Source organism: Heloderma suspectum, chromosome 12 (assembly GCF_057233095.1).
Source record: "Heloderma suspectum isolate Gila_16-S chromosome 12, 16-S_ref, whole genome shotgun sequence".
NCBI classification, from domain to species: domain Eukaryota; kingdom Metazoa; phylum Chordata; class Lepidosauria; order Squamata; family Helodermatidae; genus Heloderma; species Heloderma suspectum.
Window position 1 is genome coordinate 941,291 of NC_139469.1, and position 17,639 is coordinate 958,929.

A 17,639-nucleotide genomic window follows, 5' to 3' on the forward strand; every position below is an offset into this window, starting at 1 on the left:
GGCCATCGACTTGATTGCGCCTGAGTGCCCTCTTCAGGGCTGTAGAATTTGCTCTGCTCCTTGGTATACTGGGGAGCTGCGGTCGATGACACAGGCTGGACGTCGGCTAGAGCACAAATGGCGTAAGACTCAAAGCAAAGATGACTGAGCACGCTCTAGAGCACATAATTGTGCCTATTGCATGGCGGTGCGGGCAACAAAGGCGGCTTATTTTGCTGCCTCCATTGCGTTCTCGAGTAGCTGTCCAGTGGAACTCTTCCAGGTGGTCCAGTGCTTGTTTACACCCTACCCAGCAAATGGGGCCCTGGCCCCATTGAGGCCCTGCTGTGACCTTTTTGCATTGCACTTTGAGGACAACATCGCTTGTCTCTGCAGCCAACTTGATGCTGCTGTTATCACAGTTCCAGTCGAGGTGTCTGATGCCACCATCTGCCTGATTTTGTGGGATCAGTTCCAATCCCTGAGGCCTGATGATGTGAACAAGGTGCATGCAGTAATGCGACCAACCATGCACCCTCTTGATCCTTGCCCCTCTTGGCTAATAAAAGCTAGCCAAGGAGGTATGACTGGGTGGGTTCAGGGAGTGATAAATGCTCCCCTGCGGGAAAGGGTGGTCCCTGCTGTCCTTAAGGAGGCAGCAGTGCACCAAATCCTGAAGAAGCCCACTCTGGACCCAACAGTATTAGACAACTACCACACAGTCGCAAATACCTCTTTCCTAGGGAAGGTACTTGAGAGGGTTGTGGCGGAGCAACTGCAGGCACTCTTGGAGGATACTGATTATCTAGACCCATTCCAGTCTGGTTTACAATCTGGTTATGGGACTGAATCAGGCTTGGTTGCCCTGATGGGTGACCTTTATCAAGAGGGGGACAGGGGGAGTGCAACCCTGTTAATTCTGCTTGATCTCTCATTGGCTTTTGATACCATTGACCATGGTATCCTCCTGGATCAACTCTGTGGAATGGGTATCACAGGCACTGTGTTACAGTGGTTCCCATCCTATCTACGGGTCTGATTTCAGAGAGCAATATTGGGTGACTGCTCCTCGGCCCCTTGCCAACTGAGCTACGGGGTGCCGCAGGGCACCATCTTGTCCCCAATGTTGTTTAACATCTATATGAAGCCGCTAGGAGCGGTCATTAGTGGATTTGGAGCTAAATGCCATCAGTAGGCTGATGACACACAGCTCCATCTCCCTGTGACATCTGAATCAGGAGAGGCTGTACAAGTCCTGGATCAGTGTCTAAGCTCAGTAATGAGCTGGCCAATAAACTGAAGTGGAATCCTGGCAAGATGGAAGTCCTGTAGGTGAGTAGTTCCTGAGTCTGGGAGATAGGCGCATTGCCTGTTCTGGATGAGGTTGCACTCCCTCTGAAAGATCAGGTTTGTAGACTGGGGATACTCCTTGATCCATCATCATCACTGCAGGCCCAAGTGGCTGCTGCGACTCAGAGTGCCTTTAACCAGCTTTAGCTGGTTCGCCAGCTACGGCCTCTCCTGACCTCAAGACTGGATTACTGCAACACTCTCTATGTGGGGCTGCCCTTGAGGCTGGTCCAGAAGCTGGAACTAGTGCAGAATGCAGTAGCTCGGCTGTTGTCAGGAGCTGCCCCTTTTCAGCATGTAACTCCTTTGCTGAGGGAACTGCACTGGCTGCCTATTCGCTACCAAGCCAGGTATAAGGTTTTAGTACTAGTGTACAAAGCCCTAAACAACTTGGGACCAGGATACCTGAGAGAGCGCCTTCTCCCATACCAACCCTTAGGGGGTTGGACTCGATGGCCTTGTAGTCCCCTTCCAACCCTACTATTCTATGACAACCTGCCAAGTCACTGAGGCCATAGGAGGGCTTGCTCCTGGTGGTTCCACATGGACCTACAGAGTCCACCAGGAAGAGAGCCTTCAGTGTAATGGCCTGCTTCCTGTGGAATTCCCTGCCTTTGGAGGTCAGCAGACGCCAACATTGTGTTGCTTTCAGCACCTCCTGAAGACGTTATTTTGAGAGGCTTTCCCTGAGTGACCAGCCATGGTTTATTATGTTCAGAATCTGTTCTTTTACAATGTTTTAATTGTTTTAATTAAGAGGTTTTATTCTTTTATCTTGTTCACCACTCTGAAATCTTTGATGTGGAGTGGTATATAAATATTATAAATAAATAAATATAGCTGTGCACACTCACAAGCAACCTCTTTGGACCTGAAGTTTAGTTCACACTTGGCCATTTTTATGGGTTCTAACTTAAATACAAGCTGCTACATGATACTAAAAATAAATATAAATTCTCCCTTGGAAAGCTAAAGTGTTTTATGGTTATAGTACTTCAGTTAAAGCCCTCTGTGGTGCTACAGTAAGTAGGTACAACAGGGAAGACCACTGGATGTTAACACTTACCTGAAGTTCTGTGTTGAGTTGGAGATTTCAATGGAGCTGAAACAGAAGAACAGGAATCACTACATCAACAAGAAAATTCACAGGGTACATTTTCTAGAGTGGCAACTGCTGGTGGACAACTTGTATGTGTGACTCTGGGCTGGTGTATCAGTTATTTTATTTATTGTATAACGTGATTCTTCAGCAAAAAGCCTGGATATCATTTGGAGGTGTGCTAAGTAGGACCTATGTGGGGCTGCATCATCTGAAAGACTTCACTGTACAACAGGTCTGCACTCGGGATTCTGAAGACGGCCAAAAGCATGGTGACCTCCATGGGTCCATAACTGGAATCCTTTGGATTACCAGATAACCCAGACTAAGATTTTAAACTTTAACATCTATGGACTGCTGAAGCCAAAGTTAACTCCCACATGCTAAAATGAACAGCGAAGAACAGGCCAGTCTGCAAGGATGATACATGCAGTGCAACCCTGAGTTCAACTATCTGGGCAACTGAATTAAGCACCACCATCACGCTTTTTCTCCTCCCTCCCAATCCCTTTTCTTGAGTTTCCTGTCTTTTTAGATGGTGAGCCTGAGGGCAGAGACTATCTGATTGTTGATTTTTGTAAGCCACTCTGGGAGCCTTTTGACTGAAGTGAGATAGACAGACAGACAAGACAGACAGACAGACAGATATTTCCGCTGTCTCTGAGGGCCTGCTCACATGTTACAGCTTTCCTCCATTGTGATAGTATCCATACTCATGGTGAGAAGAGAATTGCACCACAAATTTCAGTAACCTTCTGTTCTCCAACAGGGAGATGTACTCCATGTAGGACAGTTGTGACTGCAAGGTGGCGCTGAGGCTAAATGTGTGAATTCACCCTACTTTGCAGAACACTGGAAGCAAGAACTTGGTAGCGCTTTGTGCTCTGTGGTGCATCCTTGTGAGGAGCAGGCTGAACAAGCTCAGCCTCGAAGCACGGAGCACTTGCTGACCCCAAATCCTAACTGGCCTCCCTGCAGAGAGAACAGTCTTCATTGTAAATGCTGGATGTAGCTCTGCCTGCCCTTTTCAATTTCTTTTACAGCATTCAAATATAGGCAGGGCACCAGGAACCTAACATTCAAGGGTTCTCCGCTAAAGGAAAGAGCATAGGAATCCACTTGGCTGCTATCATGCCATAACCCGTGAAACAGATTGCCAGACCTTCTCCAAAACCTTGGGAATGTCAGCTTTCACTTATACAGAGGGGGAACACATTTTCAAGTATAATGGCCACAAAAATATCAAAAGAATGTTGCCAGGTGCTATCAAGGCTGATCCAGCAGTAACCAGAGGCACAAGAAAGGACAAGGAATGTTAAATGCTTACCTGAAGTTCTTTGCTGAATCAAGGTGAGATTCCTCCATGAAGCTGAAACAGAAATGTAATAGAATCACATTAATAAGAAACCAAAATATGGAGCAGAACAAGAGCAGCTGTACTGCAGACAGAAACATTTTGATTCCCCCATTGCTGCCACCCTTCAAATCTCATTCTTCGCTGTTATAGACTTGTTCCTACGCATAGGTGTACACCAGCCCAATCCTCCCTCTCCAGGTCTTAACCACATCCCTAAACAAAATTTCAAAATATACATCTGTTGGCTAAAATGGCAGCATTTCTATTTAACCAAGAGAGCTCAAGCTTCTGCTTGCAGGTGAAAGAGGGATGGGTCAGGAGCACGTCCGTTTTGTTCTATCTGTCTGATGCTACTCTCCGGGGTTCCTCGCTGTGGAAGAAAGGCATTGCCCCAACCCCTGGGCAACTGGCAGGCTGTACCACCTAAAACTACAGCAATATGCCCTGAGGCGCACCTGTCAGGACACAGAGAAACAAACAGCAAGATAAGCAATGCTCCTCCAACAAGAGTGGCCAGAGATGATCTCATCCAGGAGCTGAGCTGGCAGAAGTTACAGTACTGGACAATGGTGATGAGAATTGCAGAACACATAAACATGGTATACTGCAACAAATAGAAAAAGCAGCTATTAGTCATCTGTCTTTGTCTTAATCAACAACACCTTCAACAACTAAACATAGAAGAAACAACTTCCTCTATATCCAAGCCATCTACAAAATAACAGCATATCTTTCAGATAATCCTGAGGCCAAAATAGTAAGAAATCCCCTATAAAGAAAAGGGCTTCCAGCAAAATTATTCCCCCATCATTTCCTGTTCTCTCTCTGAAGTGGAACTTCACACCCCCAACTTTGCAGGGAAAACCTGCAGAGATGTGAAGACCTGGGGTGGGGGGAAGAAAAACATGGGCATTTAGCAGGGAAATTTTAAACACAGGTGATATATTCGCTTTCAAAATGATGTGGAATACTTTCTAAAGTAATGTTTTAAAATACTGTTTCAGCCAGTTGTTCAAATCCAAAGGCAGTAATATTTGATGATAGCATAGCTACTAAATTTGACTGGATTATTAAACAAGTCACACTTGTAAGACCAAACTAGGAGTCTACCAAGCAGACTGTTCCCACAACATGGTGGCAAAGTCTTTGTACAAAACACAGCCTCGGACTCCTCTTAAGAATATAAGAAAAGCCTTGCTGGATCAGACAGAAGCCTATCTAGTCTAGCATTTTGTTCCCATACTGGCCACCCAGATGCCTATGAGAATCCAATCAGGAAGTGAATGCAACTGCACCCCCCCACTAGCATTCCCCACCAACTGGTTTCCAGCGGCATGCTGCTGCAAGTGATACATAGCCATCATAACTAGGAGCATTGACAGACAGGGAGAGTTCAGACGCCCATAGGATTTTTCAGTTTTCTAGGAACTAAGGTTGTCCAACCTCGGTTTCCAGAAACTGTGCTCTCTGCCCCCTCCCCCTCCCCTCCCAGTCAGTGCAGTTCTTTCCATGCCGCTGTCACCTCCGTGATTGTAAACAGAGTGCATAGAGGGCGAAAAGGGAGCAGTCCCGGGGGGAGGGAGCCACGGCTTTAGACAGCTTCCTATTGGGTCTCCGGGCCCCTTCTCTCCCCCTCGCTGAAGTCATGGCTGCAGGGTGGCTGGAGAATAGAGGAGAGGATCCCCTTCGTGCTCCGTTCGCCCTGCATAAGATACTGGGTATCTTCCGAGTTCAGAGGCTGCTGACTGTTTCAATAGGATTGTGCCCTTAGCCTCCATCTAATCCCTTTTGAAGCCATCTCAAGTTGGTGGCCTTGACCACATCTTGTGGTAATGGATTCCATAGTTTAACTATGCACTGTGTGAAGGATTTCTTTTCATCTTTCCTGAATCTCCCACCACTCAGCTTCATTGGATGACCTCGGATTCAAGTATTGTGAGAGAAGGAAAAAGTCTCCCTATCCACTTTCTCCACACCATACATAATTGCATACATTTCTATCATGTCCTCCCCACCCCCACCTTTTTCTAAGTTAAGAATCCCCAAACACTGTAACCTTTCCTCAGAGGGTAGCTGCCCCAGCCCCGATTATTTTGATTACCCTTTTCTGCATGTTTTCCAGCTCTACAATATCCTTTTTCAGGTGTGATGACCAAAACAGTATACAGTATTCAAAGTGCAGTCACACCATATAATGGTTCTCACTTGCTTCAGATTCCTCCATCTGGTGAAATAAATTAATGCACGTTTGAAAACACACACAGCAAGGAGAAAACTGTGAAACCATTGAGAAGCATGTTCTAATTCCTGCAGAACTTCCGTTTTCTGAAGTCTATGAAATTCAAAAGTTCAGAGTCAAAAGCAATGGATTTTTGTAACAATGATTCCAGAAATAATCTTGAGTTATGCTAGGATTTTCAAGTACATATTATGTACTGAATGGAGCTGGATGTAAGTAAATATGCAGGGGACCACACATTTTGGATAGCTTTGGTAGCCAAGCCAAGATTTGTGTTCACCAGGACCCTTCAGGCTCACAGCACCGTGAACACCATTTGACGTATTCCTGGCTACAGCATGCTGGCTACTTGCATGCTAACACAGGCTACACCCACCAGTGGGTTGCTCTGCTGCTGCTACTCCCTCCTCTATTGGGAAATGAAGCACTGCACAGCCAGTTAACTGGAACGGGCAGAGGTTGTGCCACTTCCATCTCAGGCACAAAGCTAGGCACTTTGTTTCCCTGGCTCCTTGCTATCACTTCTGGAAAAGAAAGTGCTTTCCATGCCTCTGAATACCAGTTGCTAGGGATCACAAGCAGGAGGGCGTTATACACTGCTTGTGGACTCCTGCTTGTGGAGCAGCCAAACAGATGCCCCTATAGGCATCTGTCTGGCTGGCCACTGTGGGAACAGAACACTGGGCTACAGAGGCCTTTGGTCTGATCCAGCATAGCTCTTCTTATGTTATTTTTTAGCTTCTAAAGTGGAGAGAAAAGGTTTGTGAACTCCTTAGGATAGCCACATATTTCCAACCTAAAATGTTACTAGATTGTAATCTAACCCCATCATCCTAGATAAAGAATAACAGTAACCCGATTAAGCAAATTACACACAAACATGATGATTTTTCAACATTTATTTATCCACAACGGATTCAACATTCAATATCCATGTGTGAAAAAATATGTGAACCTTTAGGTCCAGTACCTGGTGGCACCACCTTGAGCAGCAATGACTTCATATAGGCGCTTCCTGTAACCGTTGGTCAGTCTCACATCAGTTTTAAGGAATTTGGGCCCATTTCTCCTTACAGAACTGCTTCATCTCAGTGGCATTTGAGGGCTTCCTTGCATTAACAACTCGCTTTAGGTCCTGCCACATTTCAATGGGGTTTAGGTCCAGACTTTGACTAGGCCATTCTAAAACACAGAATTTCTTCTTCCACAGCCATTCTTTTGCCGATCTGCTTGTATGTTTAGGATCATTGTATTGTTGCATGATCCACTTTTGGTTCAGCTTCAGCTCATGGACCTATGGCCTGACATTCTCTTCTAGAATCTTCTGATACACCGCAGAAGTCATGGTTGTGTCAATGATGGCAAGACGTCCAGTTCCTTAGGCAGCAAAGCAGGCCCAAACCATTCCATTCCCACCACCACACTTGATGGCTGGGGTGAGGTCCATCTGTTCCAACTCAGTATTTGTTTTTCACTAAGCATAACAGTTGTCATTGAGGCCAAAAAGTTCTACTTTTGACTCATCTGTCCAGAGAACATTGTTCCAAAAGTCTTGGGGATTATCTATGTGGTCTTTAGCGAACTTCAGACAGGCAGCAATGTTCTTTTTAGAGAGCAGTGCTTTCTTCCTGGCTATCCTCCCATGAATACCATTGTTGTTCAGTCTTTTTCTGATTGTTGAGTCATGAACACTCGCATTAGCCAAGGCAAGAGTGGCTTGCAGATCCTTGGATGTTAGTCTGGGGTTCTTTTTTACTTCCTGGATGATGTGTCAGTTTGTTCTTGGAGAGATTTTGGGTACAGTGACTATGGTCTTAAACCTTCTCCATTTGCAGACTATCTATCTGAGAGTGGATTGATGGAGCCCCAAATCCTCAGAAATGGTTTGTAACCCTTTCTAGACTGATGAGCATCAATAACTGACATGTTTCCACACAACTGTATGGGGAAGACCAAACTCACAAAGTTTCTGATCCTTTTATAGGGTGGGGCCTCCCAAACTCACCCCTGAAGATCTACCTAATTACTTAAGCCCCTGATTCCAATTATTCCCTTTAATTGAGCTGATGCAACCAAGGGTTCACTTTTGCACACACCCTGACTCTTAGATACTCATTGTTTTCCTAATGTATACATCAATTTATTTCACAAGACATGGAATTGGTTAGTATAAACACTACTGGATATTTACAAAAGGATTTGATTCACAAAGGCTATCATGGTAAAACTATGGAATTTCCGTAATTATCATTAGGGTTCGCAAACTTTTTCTCACCACTATAGGAAAAAAATCCACCCACTAAGTTTCTGATAATTGAGGTTTGGATGAGAGGCTGTATTGGTGCCTCTTTATATCATTCCTCTGCATGTGTACCACAGGATACAGTGGTGACAACTTACATAGATGTTGGTTTCAAATTCTGAGGTAAAGTGCGAGAAGACTGCAAGAGCAGGGAGGGAGATCAAAATGGCTCCAATGAAGTGTCGTGGCAGCCAGCCAGCAATCACCTCCAACAGACGCTTTGTACAAGCCATTACATCTTCCAAAAAGAACACCATTCTGGAAATAACACACACACAAGCAAAGCTTTCCCAGCGTAACTGGCTTTATCCATTACAGAACTAAATTCTAAAGACATTCAAATTTGAGATCTATCTTTGTAAGTGCTTCTGCATGGTTACAGTCCTCAAGAGAGCTTCAGCTATTGGGTGGTATAGAAATTAAATAAATAAATAAAATAAATCCATTTACTCAGATCAGAAATTGGCATGTTTGCTCTCCCCTCTCAACCAGGCCAACAGTAGCGGCGCAGCCCCTCCACATTGGTGGATCTTGCTTTTTCTCTTTCCCTTTATTTTCACATCTGGAATGAGAGTGAGCCAAGCCAGCTAAGCCCTTAATATTTAATTATGTCTGAAGGGACTCAAATGAATTGGATTCCTGCATTGAGCAGGGGGTTGGACTTGATGGCCTTGTAGGCCCCTTCCAACCCTACTATTCTATGAATCTATGAATTTTGTTTGGCCTAGGGCGGGCCACTAGAACAAATCTGAAAATCATGCCCAACCCAGCTCAGCTCTACTTTCCCACCTGTAAGCTGGGGAAAAGGAAGAGTTGGTTTTCTTTATAGGTATCAATGAGTTGTAAAGGGCTGCACTAGAGATGTGAAGGCCTGGGAAAAAATTGGAAAAATTCAGAAAAAAAGTTTTTCCTGTTTTTTTTCCAAGGACTGTTCTTTTTTCAAAAAAATTGAACAGTTTTGGATTATGAAGTCTTTTCTTTTAGAATTTAAAACAAAGTATTTATACATTGTTACGCAGCCTTTACTCCCCCCAAAATAATTTCTAAAAAATCAGAGATGTCCTTACCATGGATTTTTGTTCTCAGAGCTCCATGGAGGGCATTCCTTCACTTTGGGATGGCACCTCCCGCTGGACCACGTAGACAGAGTCGATCTGCATTTCTTCGGGGGAGGAGCCACCCTGTCCTGCCAGACCAGGCTGGTGGAGCAGAGGAAAACCCATCAACCCCACAACGAAAGGGGAAAAAAGTAAACCTATGCCAATGGCATAAAAATATGAACATGACCAACTTGAAAACAAGTTTCAAAACAAACACGCAAACAAACAAGGGCAAACATGCTAGGCAGCAGTGGGAAACAGCCCTCGAATCCCTGCCTATATCCCCATGTGTGGCAGCAGCAGAAGCCGTGACCACCCCAAACATTTCCTCCTTAACAGAATAATATGCTGAGCCCCTAGCAGGGCAGAAGGAATGCTCTCTGCAGCGCTCTGAGAACAAAAATCCACAGTAAGGATATTTGTTTTCTCTAGAGCTTCACGGAGGGCATTCCTTCACTTTCGGACGTCAAAGCAGTACATCAACAAGGCAGGGAAGGGACCAGCGTTCAATGAACCAGCCCCTTTTGCAACACTTTGTGCTCAAAAGCAGTGTCTGCCGAAGAAGCAGTGTCAATTTTGTAACGCTTAACAAACGTGACAGCGGTTACAGGAACTCTTGGGGAAAGCGACCATGTTGTACTTGAGTTCTTGGTTCTAAGGGAAGCAAAAGCCGAGTGTAGTCAAACGCGTACCCTGGATTTTAGGAAAGCTGATTTTAATAAACTCAGAACAATGATCAGTAAGGTCCCATGGCAAGCGACGCTAACGAGAAAAGGAGTCCAAGATGGGTGGGGGCTTTTAAAAAAGGAAATTCTCAAGGCACAATCACAAACAATTCCAACAAGAAGAAAAGGTGGAAGACAACAGAAGAAGCCAATGTGGCTTCACAAAAAGCTTAGGGATGACCTGAAAACAAAAAAGGACAGATATAGAAAGTGGAAAGGAAGCCAAGCAACAAAGGAAGAGTTCAGGAAGGTAGCACAGAATTGCAAGGATGGCATCAAGAAGGTTAAAGCTGAGAACAAGCTGAGGTTAGCAAGGGATGCTAAAAGCAACAAACAGGCTTTCTTCAGCTACGTGCATAGTAAAAGGCAGAGGAAAGAAGTGGAAGGAAGGCCAAGCAACAAAGGAAGAGAACAGGCAGCTGGCGCAGAATTGCAGGGATGGCATCAGGAAGGCTAAAGCTGAGAACGAGCTGAGATTAGCGAGGGATGCTAAAAGAAACAAAAACATAGAGATATGTGCATAGTAAAAGACAGAGGAAAGAAATGGTAGTTCAGCTATTAAATAACGATGGCAAAACGATAACAGATGACAAAGAAAAGGCAGAGGTGCTCAATTCCTACTTTGGCTCAGTCTTCTCCCAAAAGAGCGTCTATGACCCCCCTGGCAAAGGTGAAGTACAGGCTGAAGGGGCAGGATTGCACCTTGAGATCGATAGGCATATAGTCAAGGAACACCTAATTACTTTGAATGAGTTCAAATCTCCAGGGCCAGATGAACTGCATCCTAGAGTAATAAAGGAACTGGCAGAAGAACTCTCAGAACCACTGTCTATTCTCTTTGAGAAATCATGGAGGACGGGTGAAGTGCCAGATGACTGGAGGAGGGCTAATGTTGTCCCTATCTTCAAAACGGGGAAAGAGGAAGAACCTGGGAACTACAGACCAGTCAGTCTAACATCAATCCCTGGGAAAATTCTGGAGCAGATGAGAAAGCAATCCATCTGTAAGCCCCTTGAAAACAATGCCGTGATTACTCGAAGCCGACATGGATTTCTCAAGAACAAGTACTGCCAGACGAATCTGATCTCATTTTTTGATCAAGTCACCTCCCTTGTAGACCATGGGAATGCTGTAGACATCATATACCTCGACTTCAGCAAAGCTTTCGACAAAGTGTCCCATGATATCCTGATGAGCAAACTAGCTCAAAGTGGGCTAGATGAAACAACGATCCGGTGGATCCACAGTTGGCTACAGAATTGGACTCAAAGAGTGCTTATCAATGGGACCTCCTCCAACTGGGGAGAGGTAACGAGTGGGGTACCGCAGGGCTCAGTCCTGGGCCCAGTGCTCTTCAACATTGTTATGAATGACTTGGAGGAGCAGGTGCAGGGAATGCTGATCAAATTTGCAGATGACACAAAACTGGGCGGGATAGCTAATACTTTGGAAGACAGAAACAAAATTCAAAGTGATCTGGATAGACTGGAGCGCTAGCAGAAAACAACAGCATGACTTTTAATAAGGATAAATGCCAAGTTCTGCACCTCGGAAAAAGAAACCAAATGCACACTTACAAGATGGGGGATACGTGGCTCAACAACACTACAAGCGAGAAGGATCTTGGAATTGTTGTCGATCACAAGCTGAATAGGAGCCCACAATGGGATGTGGCTGCAAAAAAGGCAAATGCTCTTTTGGGCTGCATTAATAGAAGCATAGCTTCCAAATTCCGGGAAGTACTAGTTCCCCTCTACTCAGCACCGGTCAGGCCTCATCTGGAGTACCGTGTCCAGTTCTGGGCACCACGCTTTAAGAAGGATGCAGACAAACTGGAGAGGGTTCAGAGGAGGGCAATAAAGATGATCAGGGGACTGGAAACAAAGCCCTATGAAGACAGACTGAAAGAACTGGGCATGTTTAGCCTTGAGAAGACTGAGGCGAGATATGATAGCGCTCTTCAAGTACTTGAAAGGTTGTCACAGAGAGGAAGGCCAGGCTCTCTTCTCGATCACCCCAGAGTGCAGGACACAGAATAATGGGCTCAAGTGACAGGAAGCCAGATTCCGGCTGAACATCAGGAAAAACTTCCTGACTGTTAGAACAATACGACAATGGAACCAATTACCTAGGGAGGTGATGGGCTCTCCCACACTGGAGGTGTCCAAGACGAGGCTGCACAGCCCTCTGTCAGGGATGCTCTGACTTGGATTTCTGCATTGAGCGGGGGGTTGGACTCGATGGCCTTGTAGGCCCCTTCCAACCCTACTATTCTATGATTCTATGAGCTGATGCCCACAGGGCTGCCTTACCAGGATGGGAAAACCTCCCTTAAAAGCAGCAGATGCTGATGTCCCCCTCAGTAAATGAGCAGTGATCCCCCCAGGTAGGTCCTTCCCTAAAGTTTGATAGGCCAGCACAATGCATTCTTTCAATCATCTAGAAATGGAAGACTTTGACACCTTAGCCCCCAAGGTTTTGGAGTCAAAGGAAATGAACAATGACCTAGAAGCCCTGTGGGCCTATCTAAGCAGTCCTATCAAAACAGAACCTCAATGCCCTTCTCACATCTAATCTATGCCAGCTCTGTTCCTTTGGATGTACCGGCTTAGGACAGAATGAAGGAAGAAAAATTTCCTAGGATCTATGGAAAGTGGAACTAACCTTAGGGATGAAGGAAGGCTCAATACGAAGTACCACCTTATCATCATGAAAAATACACATCTGTGGATCAGCCGAGTGGGCTCCTAGCTCCAAAACTCTCCTTGCTGAAGCTAAAGTCACCAAAAAGACTGTTTAAAGAGTGAGCAACTTAAAAGAACATATGGCCATGGCTTCAAATGGTCTACCCATCAGTGCCATAAGAACCCAGTTCAGGCTCCAGGTAGGAAAACCATGTCCAACTGGGGGATTAAGAAGAGCCACTCCTTTTAAGAACATTTTGAGATGCGGGTGAGATGAAATGGGGGGACTCCTTTTGCATTCCAGCATGCTGCTAAGTGTAGCTGCTTACCTCTTAATTGTACTCACACTCAGACCCTTATCAGCCCCACCTATAGAAAACTCAACACCTCTTGTACACCTCCAGCAGCCAGAGAGCTATCATTCTTCTGACACCAAACCAAAAAAGCCTTCCAAGTGGTGCTACAGATCCTATTAATGGAACTGTGTCTGGAAGACAGACGAGTCTTAAGAACAGACTCCTGATACCACAGGTTCAACAACTGCTGCCTTTCAGCCTCCAGGCTGTTAGTCAGAAGAGGTCTGGGTGCAGATGCAGCAGCGCAGGACCCTGGAGAAGTAGATACTTCCTGCTGGGCAGTCGCCATGGATCCTGGATCAACTTGTTTGTATGTTCCAGAAACCATGGACGCCAGGGCCAATATAGAGCCACCAGGATGACTTCTGCTGAAGTTATCCGATTTTTGCGTATCGCCTTGGGAAGAAGCGCTATTGGGGGAAAGGCGTACACTAGCCCCCTGGCCACGGTTCCATGAGAGCATCTGTGTCTGCTACTTCATGACATGGGAACCTTGAGAAGAAGGTGGGAACCTGTGCATTGTGTGATGTGCGAACAGATCCACTGAAGGTGTTCTGAGCCTTCTGGTCAGGATCTGAAGGATTTGAAGGTTGATTCGAATTTCTTGAGAGATGTCCAACTCGACCAATCTATTGAAAGACTGACCACTCCCACTAGATGTTCCGCTGAGATGGACTTGAGGGAAGCCTCTGCCCACATTAGGCACTTCCAGGCCAACCTGTTCAACAATGAGGATTTTATCCCTCCCTGTTTGTTGATGTAGGCTTTTGCCATGGTATTGTCTGACCTGACCAGGACATGGCTGCTCACCAGGGATGAACAGAACATCAGAAGTCCTGGCTTGAAGATCCAACCAGTTGATGCTGTGACACTTCTCCTTGTTGGGCCAGATCCTCTGCGTGACTCCATTCCCCAGGTGGGCCCCCCATCCAAATATGCTCACATCCATGGTGAGTACTTCCCAAACTGGAACCTTCAGGGAGACACCTTTCTCTAACCTTAATGGCTCCATCCACCACTTCAGATCTAACTTGAGCTGTAATGGTACATGGACCCAGGTGAGAGGTAACTGTGTTCTCTGGTCCTGAAACAGGAGATGATGGCGTTGAAGCAGCAGCGTAAGTAACCTTGCCCAGGACACCAGTTCCTGACAAGACAACAGCAACCCCAGGACCTTGGCTAAGTCCAAGAGGTCTGTCCACTTTGCGCCCATCATGGTTGACAAGCAGTTCTGGATCTTAGCACGTCTCTCCTCTGATAAGAACATCCTGAACTTCCTGTGTCTAGCAGGACTGCTAAATTAGTCAGCTGCTGAGTGGGAATCAGATGACTTTTCTCCATATTGACCACAATGCCATGCTGATACAGGCATGACATCATAGTCTGTATGTCCATCAGGCATTTGTTTCTCAAAAAAGAGTGGATCAAGATGTTGTCCCGATCAGAGTGGATAAATACCCCTTGGGTTGTTAGCTGAGCCACAAGAACTACCTTGGTGAACACTCTTGGCACGGGGGTCAGGCCGAAAGGCAGTGTTCAATAATGGAAACAGCGATTGTCATAACAAAACCTCAAGAATTGATGAAGGAATCTCTTACTGAAATGTGTGGATATGCCTCTGACAGATCTATCAACGCAAGGAACTCTGCATCTTCCAGTGCTTCCGCGATTGATCAGAGCGTCTCCACTTTGAAGTGTTTCTTGGGGATACACTTGTTGAATCATTTTAGATCCAGTATTGCCCTTATGTCCCCATTTTTCTTGGGAACCAAGAAAAAAATGGAGTAGACCCCAGAGTGGATGTCCATCTGAGGAACTGGCTCTATTGCCTTGATGGTTAGGAGATGTTCTATGGCTCTCAAGAATTTCTTGTGTTTTATCGGGTTCTTTCCCCTAGAAGGATGTTGTCCCTGGGCTGAGAAGAGAATTCCAGGACATAGCCCTGAGCTATGGTCTCACTGACCCATCTGTCCACATTGGAGCAAAATGCATCAGCTGACCCCCTTTGTGCTGAACAGGGGGCAGACTGCTGGTTTCAGGAAGACTGGTGTTTCTTCTCACCCTTAATGGTGGAGGAAGGATAGCTGGAGGACTGACTTTTCCCTGGGGATCTAGATGAATGGTTCCATTTATTCTTGAAAACACCTGAGGAACGGGTTCTCTGTGTGGTCTTGTTTCCTCGAAAGGAAGGCTGCTGCCTGGGCTTACGGTCCTCCTTTTTATTGGTCGGCAAGATCTTTTTCTTGTCCTCCGTTTCAATCAACACTGCCTCTAGCAGACTGCCAAAAAGTTTGACTCCTTCAAAGGTAGAATTAGCAAGCCTGGATTGTGAACCAGGGTCTGCGTCCCAATGACGTAGCCAAATGTTCCTTCTGTCCAGGGAATTCAGTGCCATGGCTCTAGCATTGAATTGTAGAATGTCTAGGGCCAAATCCGCAAGGAGAGCAGCTGTATATGCAAGTTTCTTGAGGCAATCCTTTAAAGCTTTTGGCGTGGACTCTCCCCCTGCCATATCCTCCGCCCACAGATAAACTGCTCTGGAGAAAAATGAATTGGTACCCGACGCCCTGAAGGCTGCAGCAGAGGATTCAAAATCCCTGTGGAGTGCTGCCTCCATGCATTTATAAGAGAGATCTTTGGATCCCCCCTTCCCATCAGCAGGAATGGCCGCACAGGAAGTGAGTGCTGCAACTGGAGCATCTACCACAGGGACCTTCAGTAAATCCTTAGCTTTGCTCGGAAGAGAGTAGGGTTTATTTGCCAGCTTATGGACTGACACGGGTTGGAGGGGCTAGCCCACTCTGCTTTCCAGGCCTCCTCGAAGGAATGGGGTAGGGGGACCATCATAGGCTTCACAGGGGTCTGAGGGAAGGCTGTCATATGCCCTTTTTCCATGGAGGTGCCTGTGCCTGTGGTCTCAGATGGCACAGTGGTGTCCCCGGGAAGCTGGAGTCTCCTAGAGGCCTTGATCTGCAGTGCTGGGAACAATTCTGGATTAAGGAGTCTGCTCTTTGAATGAGAAGGCTTGAGCTCCCCCCCAGAGAGCTTTCCTTCATCTCTGCTGCTGTTTTCCAAGTCAGATTTGTCCCCAACAGAAGAACGTTTAACCCTTTTACTAGTGCTCCCCCCCGCCCCGCCCCCTTAAGTGAGTGTGTTGCCTTCTCAGACCTATTTCTCTTCCTTGACTTGTTGACAGAGCAGGAGGAGGATGGGGCAGGGCTAGCTGAATCTCTTAAGATAGATGCTAAAGGGGAGCCTTCTTGGGATCTAGAGGAGGGGGAAGAGGAACTATGGTCACATTTGTGGCTGTGGGAAGATCTCTGCCTACATCTGTGGTACTTCTTCTTCCCCTTCTTTTTATGGGGAGAAAGAGAAGCCAAGTAAGATCCCTCCCTGGGGGTATCCCTCCTGCTGGCTGGGAGGGCCTTTGAAACCTGCAGGGAAAACAGGCTCTGAACCTAGGCTGCAAACTGAGCCATGGCCCTTTCTCCCGCAAGGTCTGGCATTGGGGGTGGGCCTGTAACACCAACCTCTGAGTCCTGGTGCTGAGGAGAGTTCTTTTCCCTTCTTGGCACCGAACTCTCACCCCAATCATCAGACCTGTCTCCACCTGCTCAGCCTCCAACTGAGGCCTCTGAGTCCGATCCAGGACTGGTGCTTCATTCCTCCATGGTGGAGAGGGCCAGCAGAGTGATCGGGGCTCAATGCTCTCTGCCTGCCCTACAGGGAGGGAAGGGAGAGCAGCAGAGCACGGTCAGCTGTCCTCCTGGCTGCCGCACCTGTTTCTTGTTCTGAAGCCACAGTGACAAGGCCTGGGAAAAGCAGCAGGGCAGCAGCGTGTGCACGCACTCTGGCAGCTGGCTTCCAAGCTGAATAGAGACTGGGCACTTGTGAATCCACCCCTGGGGAAGCTATGTGAAGCTGGAACCCTGCTAAGGAGAGGTGGGGAGGAACATCTAGCTGCCCAAGGAATAAAATCAAAAGGAAAAAGAAAGGAAAAACTAGGCCTAAAGAGACAAAAAAGCTAGGCTGTTAAGACCTCCAGCTCAACTTGATTGCATAGCTCGCTAGACAGAGCCAGTCTGGGACAGCAGGGTGTCTCCTCTCCCTGAAGAAGCAACAAATCAACTCCGTCTACAAGGTCCAGAGGATGGTGCCATCCCAAAGTGAAGGAATGCCCTCAGTGTAGCTTTGGAGAACTATGCCATAAGAACACTTTTATAGAAAGACATCTAAAATGTCTGTAAATAATGAAGCCATGGGGGAAAATATTTTTTAATCTTCTTTGTAAGATTCCCAGCATAGCTATTTCTTTCACTCCTTATTACAATTTTTATCTAAAGTTTACTGACAGACATTTATGCTCAGTTTCCCAGCAGGTGAGTAGAGTCACCATTGCACATTCTTGACCGTTTGGGTTTTATTCCATAGAGTCCTGTGTTTCTAAT

At 46.3% G+C, this 17,639-nt stretch overlaps 1 protein-coding gene across 3 annotated transcripts in view; it reads right to left on the reverse strand.

Moving 5' to 3' along the window:
• ADCY9 (adenylate cyclase 9) overlaps positions 1-17,639 on the reverse strand; it is a 54,651-nt gene that overhangs the window by 22,955 nt on the left and 14,057 nt on the right. For all 3 annotated transcript variants that reach the window (XM_084817932.1, XM_084817931.1, XM_084817930.1), the window contains exons 7-10: positions 8,425-8,584; positions 4,241-4,389; positions 3,756-3,797; positions 2,396-2,431 (exon numbers count right to left, since the gene is read on the reverse strand). In XM_084817932.1, the coding sequence (XP_084674058.1) occupies positions 2,396-2,431; positions 3,756-3,797; positions 4,241-4,389; positions 8,425-8,584 (387 nt within the window). The remainder of the gene's footprint in view (positions 1-2,395; positions 2,432-3,755; positions 3,798-4,240; positions 4,390-8,424; positions 8,585-17,639) is intronic.